Below are 20026 nucleotides of genomic sequence, written 5' to 3'. Positions count from 1 at the left end.
AAAGTGCAAACAATAAATGTCCTAACAATGTACTCTGATACTGCAGTATCAGAGCACAGTCATAAACTGTGCCATAGGATAGTGGATCATTCTTCCAGAAGGAAAGCCTCCCTTGTAGAGTGATCTACCTTAGAAACTGCACAGCACTACACTCTTAGAAGTCTATGGAAGCTATGATTATTTATTCTGTGGCCGTAAAACAACACTTTAATTCATTTAGCAGTGTTTGTGGAGTCATTATAATCCTATAATCCAGTATGCAATTTGGTGTGTGAAAATCCTACTGACCTACCTGGCTTCTTTATGACACGCTGTTGCCTCATGTTGCTTGAAAACTGAATTTAAAAAAAATATATTGTACACACACACAAAGCTTTAAAAACTAAGGAACTTACATTCAACTTTCAACAGTACTATCTTATTTTGTGTGTGCAACAGGTGGATCAGAGAACTGAACCTTTATTTATCTAGCAACATGAAATGTCGAGAGATGTGACTTACCTAAATTTTCTTTACGCAGTGGATGAGACAGTTGATTGACTGACATACAGACTGGCTGATTTGGCGAGTTGTCAAAGTAAAGCCAGCTAACAGCAGTCACCACTCTCAAAGCGAAGCATCCTCCCCTTGCTGCAGCCTCATTGGTCGCTGCGAGTCTCCGCCGGCATTTCATTGGTCTCACCTGCTGGTCCTGACACTGTAGTAGGCTGCATCAGAAAGTAATAATCTAGTAATAAACACTGACGCGTCTGACAGCAGTCTAAAAAGCACCAGAGCAGCTTCAATCTGTTTGACAAAGTCGCCTGAAAATACTGCTTTTAGTCCACTTGTAATGGGTACTTTCGGCCGCTTTCACTGACAGTAGTGAGGTGAGTAATAACGGACACGAAATTCGCATTTCAACCGGTTCCAAAAGAAAATTAGAACAGTAAGTACTTCACCCGTTAGCTTGCAACCACGACTATGTGCTAACTTTCGTTTGAACTCCCTCTTTATCATAGCTTAAAACAGCATTTGGCATTAGAAACAAAGTGTTTTCACGAGGGAATCTGTTATTTTTGTGATTGATGCATCGCTCGAGCCCCTTTACGTGTTATGGGGTTCCTTGGAGTGCACGCGATGCAAATGTTGATGTCACCATCATCTACGGCCATTTATACTGTGGACATGTGATGTTATTGATGTCATTGCCTTCGCGTGCTCTATTTGCACGTCGTTCTACAGATATTAAATGACAGTTGGATACAGATTTTGGTCTGTATGCATACCGTGTCCTCCTAATTTATTTGAAATCAGGTTGATTTTCAAATGCTATTGTAATTTAAATATGAAAGATAACCTTCAGTCGGTTAAATGTCCCACTAGATGGCACTCTATCCCCAGTACAATATTGGAAGTGTCACATTAGGGTCATTGACTACATCATAACCCTTTTCTTTTTTATAATCAGTGTGTGTATAATCATGTTTTCCCACGTGGTGCTTCCTTTTTTTATTTGTAAAAGGATGACGATGAATCGATTAGCAGACAGAACATTAATCAAGTCATTCAATAAGCAAATATAAAAAAGTCACTGCTTCCAACCTTTCGATTGTGAACGTGAATATGAACTGATTTCGGTAGTCTTCTATGATAGTGAACTGAATATCTTTGGATTTTGCATTGTTGGCTGGCCAAAACCAGCGATTTATATTCATCACATTGGCCACTGGGAAATTGATAATTCACTATTTGTTTTTATTTATTTTTTATTATGGACTTGGAGCAACTTGTAGACTTTCTCATAGTCACCAGCAAATGCCCAGATATAATTGAACCATGAATAGACAGAATATTTTAATCAGGAATACTAACCTACAAGTAGAGTTTAACATTAAACTTATTCTATTATTAATTCTTACTGCTTATTTCCTCTCTGTTGTCTCATATTTCCTCTTTGTTGTCTCCTATTTCCTCCTGTTCATCTTTCTCTCTTCTCTCCATCTTTAACTGTCATCTGTCCTTCATCTTCCTTCTTCCCTCTACATTTCTCTCTTTTATTTATTCCACAGCCTGTGTATCATCACGGACACTTAAGTGCAACCCTGTACTCTTCACCACCTCATTCTCTGTGTGCTTTTCCACAAACATCCAGCCAGTTTATTCACCTTTATCTACCAGCTTCCAATCACTTAACCTCCCCTCTCCCCACTTCCCAGCCTCTGTGGTCCCCACCTGTCTGTCAGCTGCCTTCCTAAAAGGCTTCAACATGCTGCGAGAGAGCTCCAAGGCGTGGAGCAACGGCTCAGAGGCCTACAGCAGCGATCCTGAAGAGGAGGAGGAGGAGGAAGAGGACATGGTGTTTGGGGACAGCGATCAGGACGGCTTAGCGGAGGAGATGATGGATCTGAGCGACCTCCCCACGGCGCTCTTTGCATGCAGCGTCCATGAAGCCGTGTTTGAAGAGGACGTACACAGGGTGAGATGGAGCAAACTTACTTTCTAGGTCAAATTCTGTGTGTGTGTGTGTGTGTGTGTGTGTGTGTGTGTCAGTCAGTTTGTGTATTGTTTGAATCATTGTGCTGAATGTGTCAGCGCGTCCAAGATTCAAAGCCCAGCAACACATGCATGATCTCATCCACAGCTTTCGCTTCTGTCACGCTCTCAAGCTGCGCTGCTGATTGCTCAACCGCAAGCACATACACACATGCACACATACACACCTGATGCCGTTATTTATTTGCCAATAAACATTAATGCAGAGCAGTGGTTTACAATATGAATTCTGAGCCATACTCAACCTTAATCCATGTGGCTGTGCATATCATTTGATTGTTACCTCATGCTAAGTGTTATTCATGCCCACTTATAGATGTGGCAACAGACCTCGTACAAGAGCCCACATTCAGACATGTTACATTTGTACCCATGCACACACATAGCTGTATACAGTATATTTTGTTAAGGCCTCTCTAGGATGTGTGTAGTCTTGCTGTCACAGCTTTATCAGACTACTCAATGCAGGAAAACTTGGGATCACTGGATCCTGTTTGCTGGAGGAGGATACAAAGCAAATACTTTTTCTGCCCCTCTAATCCAATTATGCTGTCCTACCATCCTTCCATCCATCCAACTGGCATGCCTCACTCTCTTTAAGTCTTCAAGTCTTTTATTCTCTGTCAAGTCTATCCATCCATCTCTCTCTCTCTCTCTCTCTCTCTCTCTCTCTCTCTCTCTCTCTACTATATGTCTCTAAAAGCTATCTTCTTCACAACATTTTTCTCCCCTCCTTCTGTACATTTGTTAACTTTCTTCTCCTTCCCCAATTCTTTTAATATTCCCCTTCTGTCTCTCTCCTGAGTGTTCTTTATTTATCCTCTCTGTATATGAATGCAAAGCTGAGAGGCTAAATCTGGCTCATACACAAAATCCCTTTAAATGAATCACTCCTCGCTTTGTGAGTTTGCTGTTTGTACACCCATTGCTCCTAGCGATGGAGTCTTCCCCCTCCCCTCCCTTTCGTTTTCGTTTTGCCTCCTCACTTCATTACGATTCACACTCCGGCTTTTAAGTGGAAATGCCACCCACGCGCGCTTCAGTCAGAGCATGTCAATAGATTGTTCTCCACATGATTCAGTTAAATCACAAAAAAAAAAAAACTTTCGACATGTATTTAAACTTTCAAAATGAGGACAGGAAGGGATGAGGTATGAAATAGAAAACAGGTTGCTTGTGATATTTTCAAAGCACAAACGGGGGACTTTATGAGGTTGTTTTTGGATATTTTTCTTACTGCTAAACACTTGAGATCTTTAAAACCGGTGTCTACATCCTCAGTTGAAAAACAGGGACATGGCAACCTACATTTTTGTGTCTTTGGGCTCTTTGCTCCCTCCCAACACCGACATTACCTTCTGTTCTCAAAGGCCTGCATGGAGGATGGGCTGTTTCTGTAATCACACTGTGCTCTTTTAGAGAGGGAGGGAGAGAGGGAGGGAGGGATGGAGAGAAAGAAACACACACACACACACACATGTGCCCCTTAAGAAGCTCTTAGCAAGCTTTAAAAGCCTTTTTCTTTCTTCTGCATTAGTGAAAAGACAGTAAAACCTAGTGGCACACTTTTCTCTTTTATCTGCAGTATTTTGTTTCCCTGTCCAGCTTTTATGTAGAATGGATAGTTCAGCTCAGGTCTGGTCAGATCAGCCCACCTCTCCACTAAAATGATTGGGTTTATTATTCATTAATTCCTTTTTATGATTAAAACAGGGCTGTGCCACCACAGTTAATGATTTGAATGATCTCGCATAGAGCTTAAATCATCGGTCACTCAATTAAGATATCAAATAGGTATTCTTTTTCATTTGCTGTGTCATTATTACAGACAAATGCAACATTTGAGTATACATGGGTTTCCTGTTTACAAACATTACAGGGTGCGTGCGCATACCAGGGGCAGAAAGCCAGATTGGTGAGCTGGTCCGCTACTGCAACAACCTTAAGCTTTCCTTATTGTTTGTATATAACTGCTGACTCAATAAAACGTGATTTTAGTTGGATCTGTTTTCCTGTCTTTAATTTTGCAGTGTCACTGTGATATGTATGGCTATAATTATCATTTTAGGCTAATGTAATAGCCAATGTTAGCAGCAGGGTTACCCCTGAGTGTACCCCTATGGTTGGTTTATGCCTTAAAATAATGGCCAGGTTTTCCGGAAAAGGTACGATATGTGTGTCTCCATTTCAAAACATCACTGCAGGTTGACTGTTTTTAGCAGCAGAGGTTGATTGTGGGCGAGAGGGCGACAACGCTGTCGTGGTTAGCTCGCCGAAACTCTACTGGCGCTGTCTCGGCAACGTTAGCTAATGTCCGCTAGCATACGTACAGGCTAACTATAGCCAGTTAACGTTGTGTGTAACGTAATAAAAACCCACCCATCTCGTAGGAGCGAAGCTTAATATTTAATTCAATAAAATGATGGTACAAAAGGAGCACTAATGCCACAGGTCTTATGTTGACAACGTGGACGCAGATATAAGAAACTCCGAAGGCAGTCGTAATATTTACCTAGCAGGCTAGGCTAACGCTGTTGCGCTAACGTTAGCAAAACATCGCCGTAGCTTCTTTAGCTAACAGTCTAAACTTGTCTCGAGTCCGGACCTTTAACAGGCTATGGTCGGGACTCGAGTACTACAGCCCTGATAGGTAGATATCACTTAGCTGAACAACTGAACAAGCTGCAACTTTTCTGATTGATACAATGGGAGCCTGACTCTTGCATATGACCCCAATCTGCCCTTCTTCTTAGCCATAACCTCCGCCTGTTTTTGGCAAAAGCATGCTTCCCCCTAGGTATGTTAAACATCAGGCACCCATCACTGGCTCTGTTTGTACAATTAACCACGCAACAACTCCTTGGCATTTTGACTTACGCTATGCTGCTACTACTACTAGCTACCTACAGTCTATGCTACACGAAACCATAGACTGTATATAAGAAACACGTCTTCTTTCTGCCCCCCGGTTGCGTGCGCAAGCAGTTATGACGTTGCCGAGAAATCCATGTATAGGTTAGAGGAACACTTTTTATGTTATGCTAAATCTCTCCAATAGGTCAAAGGTGTGGACACACCCTGAGCATCATAAAGATTTTGCTGACTTTTTTTTCGATACATATTGTAGAATTTTAGATTAATAAATGCTTTTTTCCTATCTCCTTGTCCACCATAAAAACTAGCTTGAGAAAGATTATTGAAGAGCACATCAGCAAGTCTATTCTGTTGCTTGGACAATACCTTTATTAAGCTAAGGAAACAAACATATGGCATTGTTTTGAAAAACTTCACAGTCATTATATCCTATATCATTTTATTTTCCTTTCTGAAAAAAAATGCACTTGTTTGTACATGCGATTCAATTTTCTATTTTTTTAAGTTCCTATTTTCTAATATTTCTTAAACCTCGGACAATGATGGAAATAAGTCCAGGACTGTATTGTTCTATTCCCCACCAAGAACTATTAGAATGTTGACGTTAACGAAACCAAAAAGAAAAACTTCACCGACCCAAATCAAATTGCACTAAATCTGTACTGAGTCATTTCAAATTTGACTTAGAAAAAGCTTGAGTCGTTAATAGCCCCAATGAGCTTCCTTAGACTGGTTCTCAGTGTGGCCTGAGGGACCTGATCAACTACATTCAGCATATGAATGGGATTAACAGCATTGCATAGAGTGAACACAGCTGCAGCCGGTGTGACTTCTAATTCCGACATGATTCATTATCTATAGGGGAGTATAGGGAGTTAAGAGACAGAGGTGTACGTGGGCAAAGTAACGAGGCATTAGTGGTTTTTGTGCTTGTCGAGAGAAAGGTCAGATTAGCCATTATAAGTCGTCCCTCATAGTGCCCAGTGTATACAAGGCCTAATCAGCACAGAGCAAAGCTTTCATCGCTGCCACTGCTGCTGTCAGACTGAGCGCCCCTCAATCCATAACCAGTGCAATCAAGCAAGCCCTAGCTGCATGCTCAATACAACCCCAAGCAAAATGTTTTTATCGTACAGGCAATAGACAACCTAACAAAATGGTTCTAAGTTGCCGCCCTGTATTGTTTAAGTATGGAAGCTTTAAGTTGCACTAACTCAAATTTTTACATTAACAATGAGTCAAATGATTACAGTTTTTTACAATCACTTTGGCACTAATTCCAGAAACTTGACGTCATGTTTCAAAACTCTATACACCTTTTTCAAAACTCTAACACTTTTTTAAATTGCTTGGATACAATACACATAAACCAAAGATCATTTGTTCATTTAACAAAGATCACCTGTTCAATATGACACAACTTAACATCAAAGTACTACTATTTCAAAAGGCAATTCACACATTACATTTCAGATGATTGTCTGTTTATTCCATTACAATGATCTAACTATCAATCGATAAAACTACTCAAAATGATAAGTAACTGTTGTATTACTCTTAATGCATAGTTGTATGGAAACAGACAAACAATATTCCATGTTTAGATCATGAAAGTTTCAAGATAACGAGATTCATTGTCACCAATTAGTGTGGTGCATGAACCAATTAGACTACATGATCTGTGGATGTAATATTTCATCATCATTCTTTACTGTAATGTACTACTGTTTACTGTATCAGACACTGTTTCTATGCTCCCATTTACCACCTTTAAGACTATTTACTGTATTGACAGTACCACACCGTATGCATGCAGGCTTTTGGAATTGCTTGTCCAATTCTGCCAACTCGTTATTGATGATTGAGATATATAATTTATATATACTTTATATATAAAGTACTTTATATATATATATATATATTGCTCAGTGGCCAGCCGATCAGACTGGGGTTGTACTGGGCAGCTTCCAGATATGAATGTGGAACTGTGACTTACCTGGATACTGTAAATAAAGGTTAAATACAGTAAATATATATATATATATATATATATATATATATATATATATTATATACTCGTACCACATTGGTCTGTAGTATTCTCTCTACTACTGCAGTACTTTTACAGGGATATATTTATATGTAGTACCATAATGAAACATGTATCACATATTTTGTACTACAATATTTAATGATTGTACGAACAATAACACAGTGAAACTATCGGTAGCTTGTGCGTGGGTGATCTAAAGTAACGTTTCAATGGTATTTCACAATAAATTTGTTTTTTGAACCAATGATTGTGCAAGTGCGATATTTCTTTAAAGACATGAATGCACAATGCAGTGTTTTGAACATTGGATAGCCTGTGTTACAAGTGATGACCGTTTTGAGTTTTGTGTCTAGTGTTACATCAAGGTTCTGAAATTAGTAGCAAAGTGATTGTAAAAAACTGTAAGAGTAATGTATAGGTTACTCGCAGTGACAAACCCTGCAGTTCCTTTCACCTCTCCTGAGCTTTTCAGTGTCTTTCAGTTTCAGAAAACATTTTTTTTAAGTTTAATGTTTCACTGTTATGTATTTTACTCATTTTTCTTATTACTGTAGTGATTAAATCTTTGGTCCATCCACCATTTATTATTTTTTATATTTATCTGATTTGTAATAACTATCATAATTTTATTTCGAATCCCTAAATAAAACAGTCTACAGTGTTTTCTATGGATTATACTGAGTAACAAGTACATTGTTTTTCACATTTTTCAAAGCTTGAAGCTTGAACTTTCCATTCATCTCCATTGTATTGGGCTGTAGGCAGAAATCTGAGAGACGTACAGTATGTAGAAGCACATTAAACCAAAACTATAGCAGTAGCCACTAGATAACATGTCCATCATATTTACTGCAGAAGCCCTAAACACTTTCCAACCTGTTAGCATTGCATTAGCAGTCATAGAGTGCTGTAAGTATATGAAAAGTTAAAACTGCCTCGGTGGACACAGCTGTCCCACTTCAGCGTAATGTGTTTGACAGTGTGACTCATATGTATCGGACGATAAAGTAAGACAACCCCAGAGCAGAGTGGAGCATTGAAACACATCAGGGACTAAATATAGTGTGATAGAGGATGTGAAAAGTGAGATGTAAAGTGAGTGTCAGCCTGTTTTTATGTGCACACACAATACACGTACATACAGCTAGCATGCATGCGCTTGGTAGTGATATGTTTGCATGTGTCAGACTGCAGTCTATTTTTGGGTGTCGGTCCTGGGGGGGGTGAACGTGAGGCAGCGGGTGCTTGGCAGGCTGAAGGTCAGACATGATGCAGTGCAGAGTGAGTGAGTGTTGCTGGCCCCTGGTCCTGCTGCGGCACGGATATTATTCTGGTACACTGACCCGGGATGTCTCACGGACCTGGTGTGCTCGTTTTGTCTTTATTCATCAAACAGAAGAAAGCAATTTAAGTCGGGCAGACAACAATGGAAAGCACAGTTTGGTTGAATTGAGCTGTTGTGGCACTCAGGGTGGCAAAGTATTTCGCACATTTGACAAGATGACATTGTTTTTTTTTTTTGCAATGACAGTTTTCCCCCTTTTCTCTGTTTTCTCCTTACATTTTCTTGAAGTTGAAGTCAGCTGCTAGGTTTTCCAGTGAAACCTGAGCCAAGCTAATACTGTGACATGATTGTGTGACAAAATATCTGTATGATCTGTCGTGGTCATTTCTGTGTTTACACAACATTGTTGACCATTGTCTGCACAGGTTGCACACATTGTCTTGGTGCACACATTGTCTTGTGCTTGTGCAGAATTAGGAAGTGCAAAGTAAATCTTAAAGGCCCTGCACACCCACGGTGAACCCACACAGGTGAATTGAATTATTCTGGCTGATTAGGTCTCTTCTCGGGATGGTATGTGTTTGTACAGATTGTGCTTATTTGACAGCTTCCTCACTCTCCTGTTTTATAGTTAGGCGGAAAGAATTACACCTTTATAATTGGGTGGGCTTTAAACCCAATCAGCGCCAAGTGCCGTCTAGTGCGAGTCAGGCCTGGTTTTTCCACTTCATTTCAATTCGGTATGCAAAACAGCCTGGCAGCATGCCATTTTGCCCATCTTAAATGGCTGTGCTCATCCTTCCGGCAAAATGCTGGAGGACCTGTGTTACTCTTTTGGTCTTGAACAGCTGGTATAACAGTCCACGAGGATAAGCAAGACTTGTGAGAGTATTATTGAGCTGATCTTAGTTTCAGACAAAACTAAAATATCTCAAAGTGGTACTATTACTTACGGCATAAGTGATCATAATATAATTTTTTGCACAAGAAAAACTGGTAAAAAAAACTTTTACTCTCACAAGACTGTACTATCCAGATCATTTAAACATTACTCTCAGGAAACTTTCAAGATGCTGTTTGAGGAGGTGGATTGGTCCCCTGTGGTAAACATATGTGTGTGTTAACATAGCATGGTCACATTTTAAAGACACATTTTGAAAAATCATCAACAAGGTGACCCCTCTTAGACAGATCAGAGTTAAACAATGTTCTAGTGCATGGTTTGACAAATTTATACATGATGCTATTAAAACCAGGGAAAAAGCACTTAAAACTTTTCATAGAATTAAAAATCATGATGATTTTATTTTATATAAACAAGCAAGAAATAAGTAGTAGTAATAAGTAAGAACTCAGGAAAATAAGAACTCAGGAAAACTCAGGATGCAAAATCAACCCACTATAACATTGATATATCAAATAATAAAGATAACTCAAAAAAGTTGTGGAAGACCTTAAAGGAATTGGGGGCCACTAAGACAAATACTAAGAAACCAAGAAGCACAGGACTAAAAATTAAGGGTGTCCTGAATTTCAATAAGAAAGAGGTTGCTAATCATTTTAATACTTACTTCACTTCTATAGCAGAACAGCTGGTCTCAAATCTTCAACCTTCTTCTGGGTTATTTAGCATTGATAGGGCGAAATCATTCTGTAATAAACTTGGAGTACTGCCAAGCTCATTTTCCTTTCGGAAGGTTGAGGTAGGGGAGATGGAAAAAAAGCTCTTACAGCTAGACTGCTCTAAGGGCCCTGGGTTAGATGGGTTATCCCCACTGTTTTTACGAGATGCTGCTGCCCAAATAGCCCCTTACATCTCCCATATTTTTAACCTGTCTGTTGAATCTGGTGTTTTCCCCAGTGACCTCAAGAGGGCCAAGGTAGTTCCCCTTTTTAAAAAGGGAAACAGCCACGATCTTGGTAACTACAGACCAGTCTCTACTTTGTGCACAGTCTCAAACAATTTTTGAAAAGTTGGTCAATGAGCAATTTAATGAATACATGAATAAAAACAACTTCACATTTAAATTCCAATCCGTATTCAGGAAGTTGCATTCTACTGAATCATGCCTACTCTGTCCGACATCATACACAGGGAAATAGAAAATGGAAATCTCTGCGGAATGGTGTTATTGGATCTTCAAAAGGAATTTGATACGGTGAATCATGACAGACTGATTGCCAAACTTGAGGCCTTGGGGGCAGACAGCTCCACCTGTAGGCGGTTTAGGTCTTACCTATCAGGGAGGGAACAATTGGTGGTCTTAGGGGGAGTGCTGTCTGACCCTAGTGCAGCGTTCCACAAGGAAGCATTTTTGGACCATCCTTGTTTTTAACATACATCAATGATATGGCAGACTCCTGTTCATGTGAACTATTTCTGTACGCTGATGACTCTGCACTTTTAATGTCTCATAAACAACAATCCACTCTAGAGAGTACCCTGAGCTCTGAGCTATCTTCTGTAAACAACTGGCTGATTGACAATATGCTGTCCCTACATTTTGGTAAGACAGAGGCCATCTTGTTCGGCTCAAAATACAGATTGAAAAGATGCTCAGAATTTAGGGTCATTTTGAATAATGTCGTGGTCAGTGCAAAAGCGTCAGTAAAATACCTGGGTTGCATCCTAGAAAACAACTTGAACAGGAATATGGCCAACAAGGTTCTGAGTAAAGTGGGTTCACAACGTTTTTAGCCAGAAACTCTACATTTTTAGATAGGACAACAATGATCATTTTAGCCAACGCCTTAATTTTAAATCATTTTGAATTTGCATGTACTTCCTGGTTTGAAGGGGCCAGTTACCATTTTTATTTATTTAAGAAAAATGTTTTTATGTTATGTCATTGATTATCACACACTCTGTAAGTGTCTTGTCTTGTCCTGATGTTATGTGTTGAGGACCACAATGGAAATAAGTCCTGGACTTTATTGTGTTTTTATCCTCGATTGTATTTGATGTCTTTTTTCATGTCAAGGCATTCTTGATACAATTAAATAAATCAAATCAAATCAAAATTGACAGCCCTTGAATAGAACGGAGCCATCGTTAATGTTATTAGTAACACCTCCGTGGCTGTGTCTTTTTTTAGTGGTGTAATGCCCCGTTCAAATAATATGTTTTAAAAACTGTAATTATGAGCAGCAGAGTGTAAAAAAAACTGTTCACGTCAGCCTCCGACTTATAATTCCATGTATCAGGAATATCTAACAAAAAATAAATAAAAATATCTAGTAACATTAGTGAACACTATTAGAATAGATTCAGCTAATTTAAAAGGAATTATACACTATTTGTTTGTATCTGGTTCTGTTCTATCACATACAGGTACGTGAGCTGATGTCAAATTCAAAAGAAAGAGAGAGGTGCTCTTTTCTCATAGTGCAGAAACAATTAGTTGATCATTCAACTGACAATATATAACTTGTCTCTCGGAACTTGTAATAAGCATTTTAAGCTATTTTCTGAAATGTTAACAAATGTTTTAAGCTTTCTTAGTTGCTCTTTCGTATATTCTACAAAGAGGCTGATCCCTCGGTTTCTTGTGTTTGTACTCGGGAGACATACAGTAATAATAATGCACTGAACATCTCTTGGACACAATGTGATTATGAAACATCCCTTTACACAGCTAATCAAATCCAGTTACATAAGTTTATTAACGTCATATTGTACTTTCTTAACTTCAGACATATCTACATCTATTTAAAGATCTTTATATCCTCATCATGATTAAATTTAAGTTTTTTCTTATATTGATGCTCATACAGTACCACTCCCACACCTTCAGCGTTAGAGCTTCAGGGAAATAGTTTTTTTCCTCTTTGATATGTGATCCCTATTGTTTTTTTGCACAGTTGCTTTGATAAAAGAGAAGGCTCACAGACTCATCTTAACCCCCCCCCCCTCTTACTGCACAGGGGCTGATTATGAAACTATAAGATTTAGCATGTTATGTTAGCTGCTGTGTTATTTGTTCTTAGTCGTGCTCCTGTGAGTCTATTTAAATTTAAGATTATTTTCTGGTTCAATCAGTCTAAAAAAAGAAATATTCCGTGGGCGCTTTCAAGAATAGCAGTTCACGATACAACAGAGCATGATCTCTTATTCCACTGAAGTATAAATTGACTCCCATCAATTGAGGCGTAACTGCAATCATACAGTCCATGAAATAAAATAAAATAATCTGCAGATGATTGCTTTTAGTTATGAATGTGTAAAATGAAGGAGCTGAAATAAACCCACAAGCAACAGGAAGTTGATCCGACTGTGAGGATATATGACAACCAGTCCATTTTTTGATTGTCTGTCTGTCTGTCCATATTATATTTGTTCTTTAAAGATATGTTTTTAAAATGGAAGGGGTTTTTTTCTTTACAGAGTCAAAAAAAAGTAGTTCCTTGTGACTAGAGGCATTATACTTCTATACTACAGTAGCTCCAGTTTAGCTCGATAACTGCCCTTATTTCTTGTCTTTTACCTTTCTGTTTTACAGAACTTTGTTGTTGTTTTAATATTGTGTGGCTCCTGACTCTGCAAAGCCTGCTCCCCTGCGATGCTGCTTCTTGGATTTATTTATGCGGAGAGAGAGGTGGGGAGACAAGCATCCAAATCAATTTCTGCCGGTTGTCATTTACAGAAAAGGACTATTGACAGTCTGTTTTTTTTCTCGGCACTTGTTTTTCACTGTTGTTACTTTGCTGGGAAAAAGGTTCAATGTGGTTTACTTTGGTTCTTGTTTGTTCCTGTTTTTCTTTAGATTTTTCATTTGTTCATATCTCCCACAAGTGCATTTAGATTTGTCTCCGTGTGCATCTAGCTTTCTCTGCCTATCACTGTCTCCATTATGTTTGCTTATTGACAGCCTATACCCAAGTTAATGGTGTCTGGGGGCCTGTGTGGCAGCCTGTCTCTGTGATTTGTACAGTTTGAGCGTCTGCTCTGGTGGCAGGTCTATCGTTTCTTTCTCACTATTTGTTTGCCTGCCTCAGAAAATGGCACCCACTTCTCAGAGCACTGTGTTGTGTTCTGAAGTTCTGAGACCACCTCGGGCCATTCCCTGCATGTTTTTGCCGTCGTCCCCCCTCCCTTTTTTTTGTTGTTGTGTCTGGTAGCAGCGGCAATGCCTGCATGCGGGTAAGAGAGTCCGCCTAACCAATCCAAAGATTTGACCTAATTTTTGAAGCAAAGCAATCAGTGGAACCATCGGCACGTGTCGCTCTGTGCTTCCTCGTCCATCTCCCTCCTCTGTCTCTGTCCCTCTCACACAGCTATACGGCAGCTCATCTCTCCAGCTCCTAAGCTGCTGGACTGGGTTAAAACACTGAACAGCTGCTGGTGGCCCAGCAGATGTGGGCTGTGAACCAGAAACATACTATGCTGTCAGCTCCCATGTTTGGACAGGGTTTGTGATTCTGTTTGTAAAATGCATTCTGCACATAAAGCGGCTGTTGTTATTTTATTTATTTACTCATTTACATATTCGTGTTATTGAATTGATATTCATGTTATACAGCACATTTCCCATCATACCCTAAAATACATTATATTTAAACACTATTCAACAAATAATTATGGAATGGCCATCATACCTACTCATATATCAGTACTGTAGGTCTTTTTGGAAATAGCTCCAGGGTTAATTATTTTTGTTTAAAGTGAACCTTTTTTAAACTTGGAGTCGGATGATTTAGTTCAGCTGAGCTGAGCTCACGGCTTCAAATAGATGTCGTTTTGCCTGACCAACAGATATTTAATTTATAATGTCATTAAAATAGAGATAAGGTGTAACTAATCTTCACATTTGAGAAGCTGGAACACGAAAATGTTTGGTATTTTTCCTTTAATTGATTGTCTATCAACTAATCGATTCATTGACTAATTGTTTTAGCCATAACAGTGGATCAGTATCAAACTGATAGGAATGTTGGTGTATAAACACCTCTACTATGTTGCATTATCCCCTTATATCTGCCAATACATTGAGTTTTGTTATTGATCGGTGCATCCCTATTCCAAAACAAATATATTTATATTTGTATGAGATTATTTTCATTAAAAAAAAAAGTTGAAATTACTTTGAATACTTATATCAGAATTTCTACGATGCCCATACAGAGCACCTCCTTGTTCCCGTTAGAGTACGAAAGTTCAACATGCTCTAATTCACATGGCAACTAATTACCGCAGTCGTCAGGATTTCAGTATGTAAACCCATAGTTAAAGTCCCTGAAAACTTTCAAACCTTAAAGTATCTCTCTATAATCTTACCATCTTGAATAAAATAATAAGTATTTATTCATATTCAAAGTTTGGAGAAAAAAGATTAGGTATTATTTATTAAGAGTTAAACACTAAAAAGCTAAACCGCTAATCTCCTTTATTAGGACTGTGGGGGTGTAGTTTGGTCAGATTTGGTCAGACGGTGGACTGGCAACATAAGCTAACAACCAACAGCTGTCATCAGATTTTCTTTCAAAATGTTGATAAATCCTGTTTGGTGCTCAAAAGTACATGACATAACCTTTTTCCACCTGAGCTCTAACCACTTTAAACCAGTGAAAAGAGCACAGACGGACACAATTTCTCAACTGAAATATGAAAATTGTTCTAACTTTGGCAAAAACCTTGATCACGTAGTCACAATCACAGTCTGCAAGTCATTCAGGAATATTCAACATCCTACTTGTATGGTTGCATATACACATTTCCCATGATGACAGGCTCATTTTTGCTAATTAGGAGAAAAGAGTTACAGTCAGAGTTGGCCTCTGGGAGTCGTCAAGCACTATTACTTAAAGTTTGATTGCCAGAAGTCGTGTAAAACTTGTCTGTCAAAAAAAAATCTTCCAAATCACTTAACGCTGCAGCAGCCACACTCCCTCCCTCACATTTCATCCTGTCAGCTCGTCTGCAGAATTCAAACCACCAGATAAAACACATTTCGTGCTTTGAAGGAGTGTTGATCGAGGCTACTATTTATCATTTGCATTTGATGGCTGGTGTCTGCTCCTCAGTTATTAATGCTGTCCTTTGCATCTGACAGAACCTCTCTCTTTATGTATCTCTTTCTATTTTCACTTACCCTCTCACTACTTTTATTCCCTCTATGCCATCCTACCTCCCTGGGCTTCTCTGTTCTCTCCTGCTCTTTCTTACCTACACTCTGTAGATCTGTCTCTCTGCCCTGTAGACACTCTTTTATCCTCATATCCCTCTGTCTCCCCCTGGCTCCCTGTGCCTGTACTTGGCTGCTTGCTTTAAAAATAGCTTGGCCTAGATTACAACAGCTGCATTGGCGCTGGCACCAGGGGTTGGTTTGACTGGGCCAAGAGAGGTTGCCCGGTGTAACAAGAGGTTGAAGATTATAGGGATAGTGCACCCGCACCCTATCTGCATGCCTGCAGTGGCCAAGCTCCAGAGTTTGTTTTTATACTGTTGTTCCGTCCATTCTTCTGCTGTCACATCACACGCACACACACACACACACACACACACACACACACACACATACACACACACATACACACACAATCACACACACACACACACACACACACACACACACAAATATCTCATTTCACTGATCTGTCTGTGAGAACTGTTGTCATATTTTTGTGCATTTATTTTATGTGTGTGTGTGTGTGTGTGTGTGTGTGTGTACGCGTGCACGCGTGTTCAGTTTGAATTGACAGATGATGTAATTTCTTATCTGTCCTTGTGTTTGTGTTGCATTGTTTGGTTCGTCCATTAACATACTTGTGTGTATTATGAGCATGCGTATTTAAGCCCACCATGATCAACTGTCCTGATTTCCTCTCTGCTGCTCGTCTGCAGAGCTCCACTTCAGAATACAAATTCTTTTCGTCAGTGAGTCTGAGACACAGCTTCTCACCCTTTGAGCATCTCTGCTGCTGCCTCCTCCTCTTCTCATCTCTTATAAAGTGCATCATGCACATTAGAGACTGCAGTACATGGAGTTTTACTATTCAACTAACTGTGTATGCTGCATGTACAGTCTATTCATTTATTTTTTCACATACACATGAAGAAACAAGGTTAAAGAGCGAAGATTTCCATTTCTTTAACCTAACCATCTCCTTTGTAGTTTTATGTGCATGATGTAACAAACTTTAAATCAATAGGAATAGGCAACTTGATCGTGGCTTGCACTCCATCCCTACAAATTTTGCTAGTGTATAGCTGAAACATCTGGATTATCCTTGAAGGAATAGTATGCCAATAATTGTTGATATTAAAGTAAAACACCTACTGATACTGTTAGTAACCGGTCTTACAAGGTGGCAGCATTTGAAAGGTGATGTTCATCTACGTTTTGTAAGAAATGAGCAGTTGCTTTTCTTATTTGAAATGGATAGAAAATGTGTTGTATTTTCCGACATGTCTTGAGTCTTGTTAGGGGCGTGCTGACTGTGAGATCTAGCAGAGCGAATTGTGAATGAGGGGAAGAGAATGAGAATTCAGAATGAGGAGGAGGAGGAGAGCCGCAGAATGAGGCCAGACAGGGAGAAAAGTGCTCCATCATTCACAGCGATCCATCCTGCTTATCAGCAGTGACAAGAGCGATCAGAGAAGTGCTTTGATGACTGAATACATTTAAATATACATCTAGTGCCCTGTACTGTATGTCAGTGGCAAGTACTATACAGCAAGTTTTTTTTTATTCAGACATACCTCCACAGCCCTATTAGATGAGTTCAAGGACAATCATTCATCATCACAATTTATATTGTTCATTTGCATTTGTACTACAAGCACATGGAATGGCAGAAGCTGCATGTTATAATAATTTATCCATAGGTTTTAGCTACTGTAACTATTTCAGCCATTTCTCCATTACTACTAGTTTTTCATGCACTGTCACTCACAGCAGGTGGTGTTCAGGTGTTATAACTGACAGTAAATTTACCAGCAATACATTAATTTGTTACCAAAATCTATGGACATATTTTTCGGTAACTAAATCCTGTTTTTTTTATACACATATTTTGTATTCGCTAAGCATCGCCCCAATCTTTCCACATATCCCATGACAACTGCAGTCCCCCTGGTTACATGGAATCAAGGAATCTTATTACCGTGACTGTAAAGAATAAAACAGATTCACTCCAAGCAGCTGACGATGCAGTTCAGGCCCAGGCTAACACGTTACAGTGTCTGATATGTGGCGTTTTTTGGCATTTAGAGGCGGATTGTTCCAGACTGGGTGACTGACTGATGCTGCCTGCCTGTAGGAATGTCACAGTCATCCTCACATATATCTCACTCATGTTCTCTGTCTGCACAGAGTAGACAATGCCTGACACACACAGACATAAATAGCCCTCACCGCCTACAGCCTTAATATTAATGGCTTATAGGGGACTTAGCTGTCTCGGCCGGCCGGGAAATTATTATTATGAAACGGAGGAAGGGAGAAAGATGGTCTGAGTGATGGAAAAAAAGGCATGGTTTATTATGCAATGGCATAATGTCTGTGGGATTTACTTAATGATTGGTCTTCAGCTGAAGTGGAAACTTGCACTGTATCATCATAATTAAGAGAAAAAGGAGCTCTGGCAGCAGTGGTATAGCTGTCTTCATCGGCTGCTTTATTGTAACTGATACATTTTAATTACATTTCTTTAATTTTATACTTTTTATCGATCCCAAGTGGGGAAATTACAAAAGAGCCATGGTACAGTTAATCTCCAATCAACAGGTCAGCACTAAAAGTACATTACAGCTCACAAAGTTTTCATATCTGACTCTTTCCAGGATCTACAAGGCATCTTCCCTGAAGACACTAATGTCCAAAATAGATGTCTATAAATGTTCTTAACAGCATGTAGGGAGACAACAGCTTTGGCACTGAACACAGCATGACTGCCATATAACCATGTTGTTTGTCTGGTATTCTTAGGCCCATGAAGCCACATACCATGTCAACTGAAGGCAGCACTAACTCCAGAGCATACAGTTGACGGGAATGGTTAGGCCTTGACAGGAAGAGTAAAAAACCACAGATGCCTTCACTAAGCGTTGTATTTTTTGATGCACAGTGCTGTGGATGTCTGTCAGTGAGCCAGTAATTTGAGCCCATGATTTATTCAAAACTGTATTTTATGGTATATGTAGTAAAACAGCTTTTGTATTATTATACTTTGATTACAAGGATAGTATCAGTAAACTATAGCTGTGAATCTTGCGTGCTGCTTGTAATGTTGCTGGTACATGAGTGATGGACACAATTACAAGAAGACCTGTACAGGGTGTACAGTGGTTTCCAACCTTTTTTTGCTTGTGACCCCTAATACAAAGCAACGTCTACTTGCAATCCCCCATCACAAGGCGCATGTGCTTAAAGGTGGTGACACACCACCGAGACAGTTGGCCGTTGGTAGTTGGGCACACTACCACTTTTTTTTGGGTCAAGTACAAGTACTTACATTTGGGTACTTGCCGATACCGAGTACTGATACGAGTACTTAATAATCCCTCTGGGGTCCGAGGGTGTTTTCAGACACACAGATGATTTTGGCCTTCTCTGATATTGTTGTCCATTAGAACAAAGCAGTATTTTCAGAATACCATGCCTTTTTCTATTCAAAGCTCAGTGACTGGGCCTGGACATAAAATAAATCATATAATTACTAATATCAAAATACTGAGTGAAGTTTAGAAAGAATGAAGAACTCAAAGTCAGATGATATCACGTGCATATTAAGTACCCATGTGGGTTTACTGATCCAGCGGAGAGGATGGTTTGTTTACGCCAGCAGCTAAGTTTACAAGATGTTGTCCAAATTTAAAGACTTGTGGCAAACTATAACAGTTAAAACAGTTAGACTACACACCGAGATCTTTCATTTTACCTGTTTGTGAAAACAATCGCTCTTTACAAAACAGCGCTGTGTAGAAACCACATGCAGACAGCATAGCAGATTTAAAATATCGCTTTCTTCATGTTTATGCCCGTTAAGCTGATGCGAGACATTGGGCTAACACCGCTACTCCAAATATCAGTGGTGAAGTTTACGGGCAACAGGCTGCTGATGTGCTTTTTCACCAAGCAGCTTTGGAAACACGGTTTCTTTGATGTGGTGACGGCTGGGAATCTCTCGGCACCAGTACACTGAGAAGACGTCGAAACGCAGTATTATTAACGGCTGACAATGGCTTGTCGTCAAGTGCAGTCATGCATTGGGCAAGAGCCTAGATATTTTTTTACAGCCAAAAATCTCTAAACGGCTGGCATTGCTCAGAGTAATTTTAT

The 20026-nt window shown here is 39.4% G+C and overlaps 1 protein-coding gene across 4 annotated transcripts in view; it reads left to right on the top strand.

The window, feature by feature from the left end:
* Positions 1 to 684: 684 nt before the first annotated feature.
* rcan3 (regulator of calcineurin 3) overlaps positions 685 to 20026 on the top strand; it is a 47799-nt gene continuing 28457 nt past the window's right edge. The window contains exons 1-2 of one of the 4 annotated variants that reach the window (XM_035994535.1): positions 685 to 869; positions 2052 to 2458. In XM_035994535.1, the coding sequence (XP_035850428.1) occupies positions 2249 to 2458 (210 nt within the window). In that variant the 5' untranslated portion in view covers positions 685 to 869; positions 2052 to 2248. Of the gene's footprint in view, positions 929 to 2051; positions 2459 to 20026 lie in introns of all 4 variants that reach the window. The other 3 variants (XM_035994537.1, XM_031281656.2, XM_031281665.2) reach the window with 3 other exon arrangements.

The sequence above is a fragment of the Sander lucioperca genome, chromosome 18, assembly GCF_008315115.2.
Source record: "Sander lucioperca isolate FBNREF2018 chromosome 18, SLUC_FBN_1.2, whole genome shotgun sequence".
Lineage (NCBI taxonomy): Eukaryota > Metazoa > Chordata > Actinopteri > Perciformes > Percidae > Sander > Sander lucioperca.
Note: the sequence above shows the minus strand (reverse complement) of the source record. Positions and strands in the feature narration are given on the sequence as shown.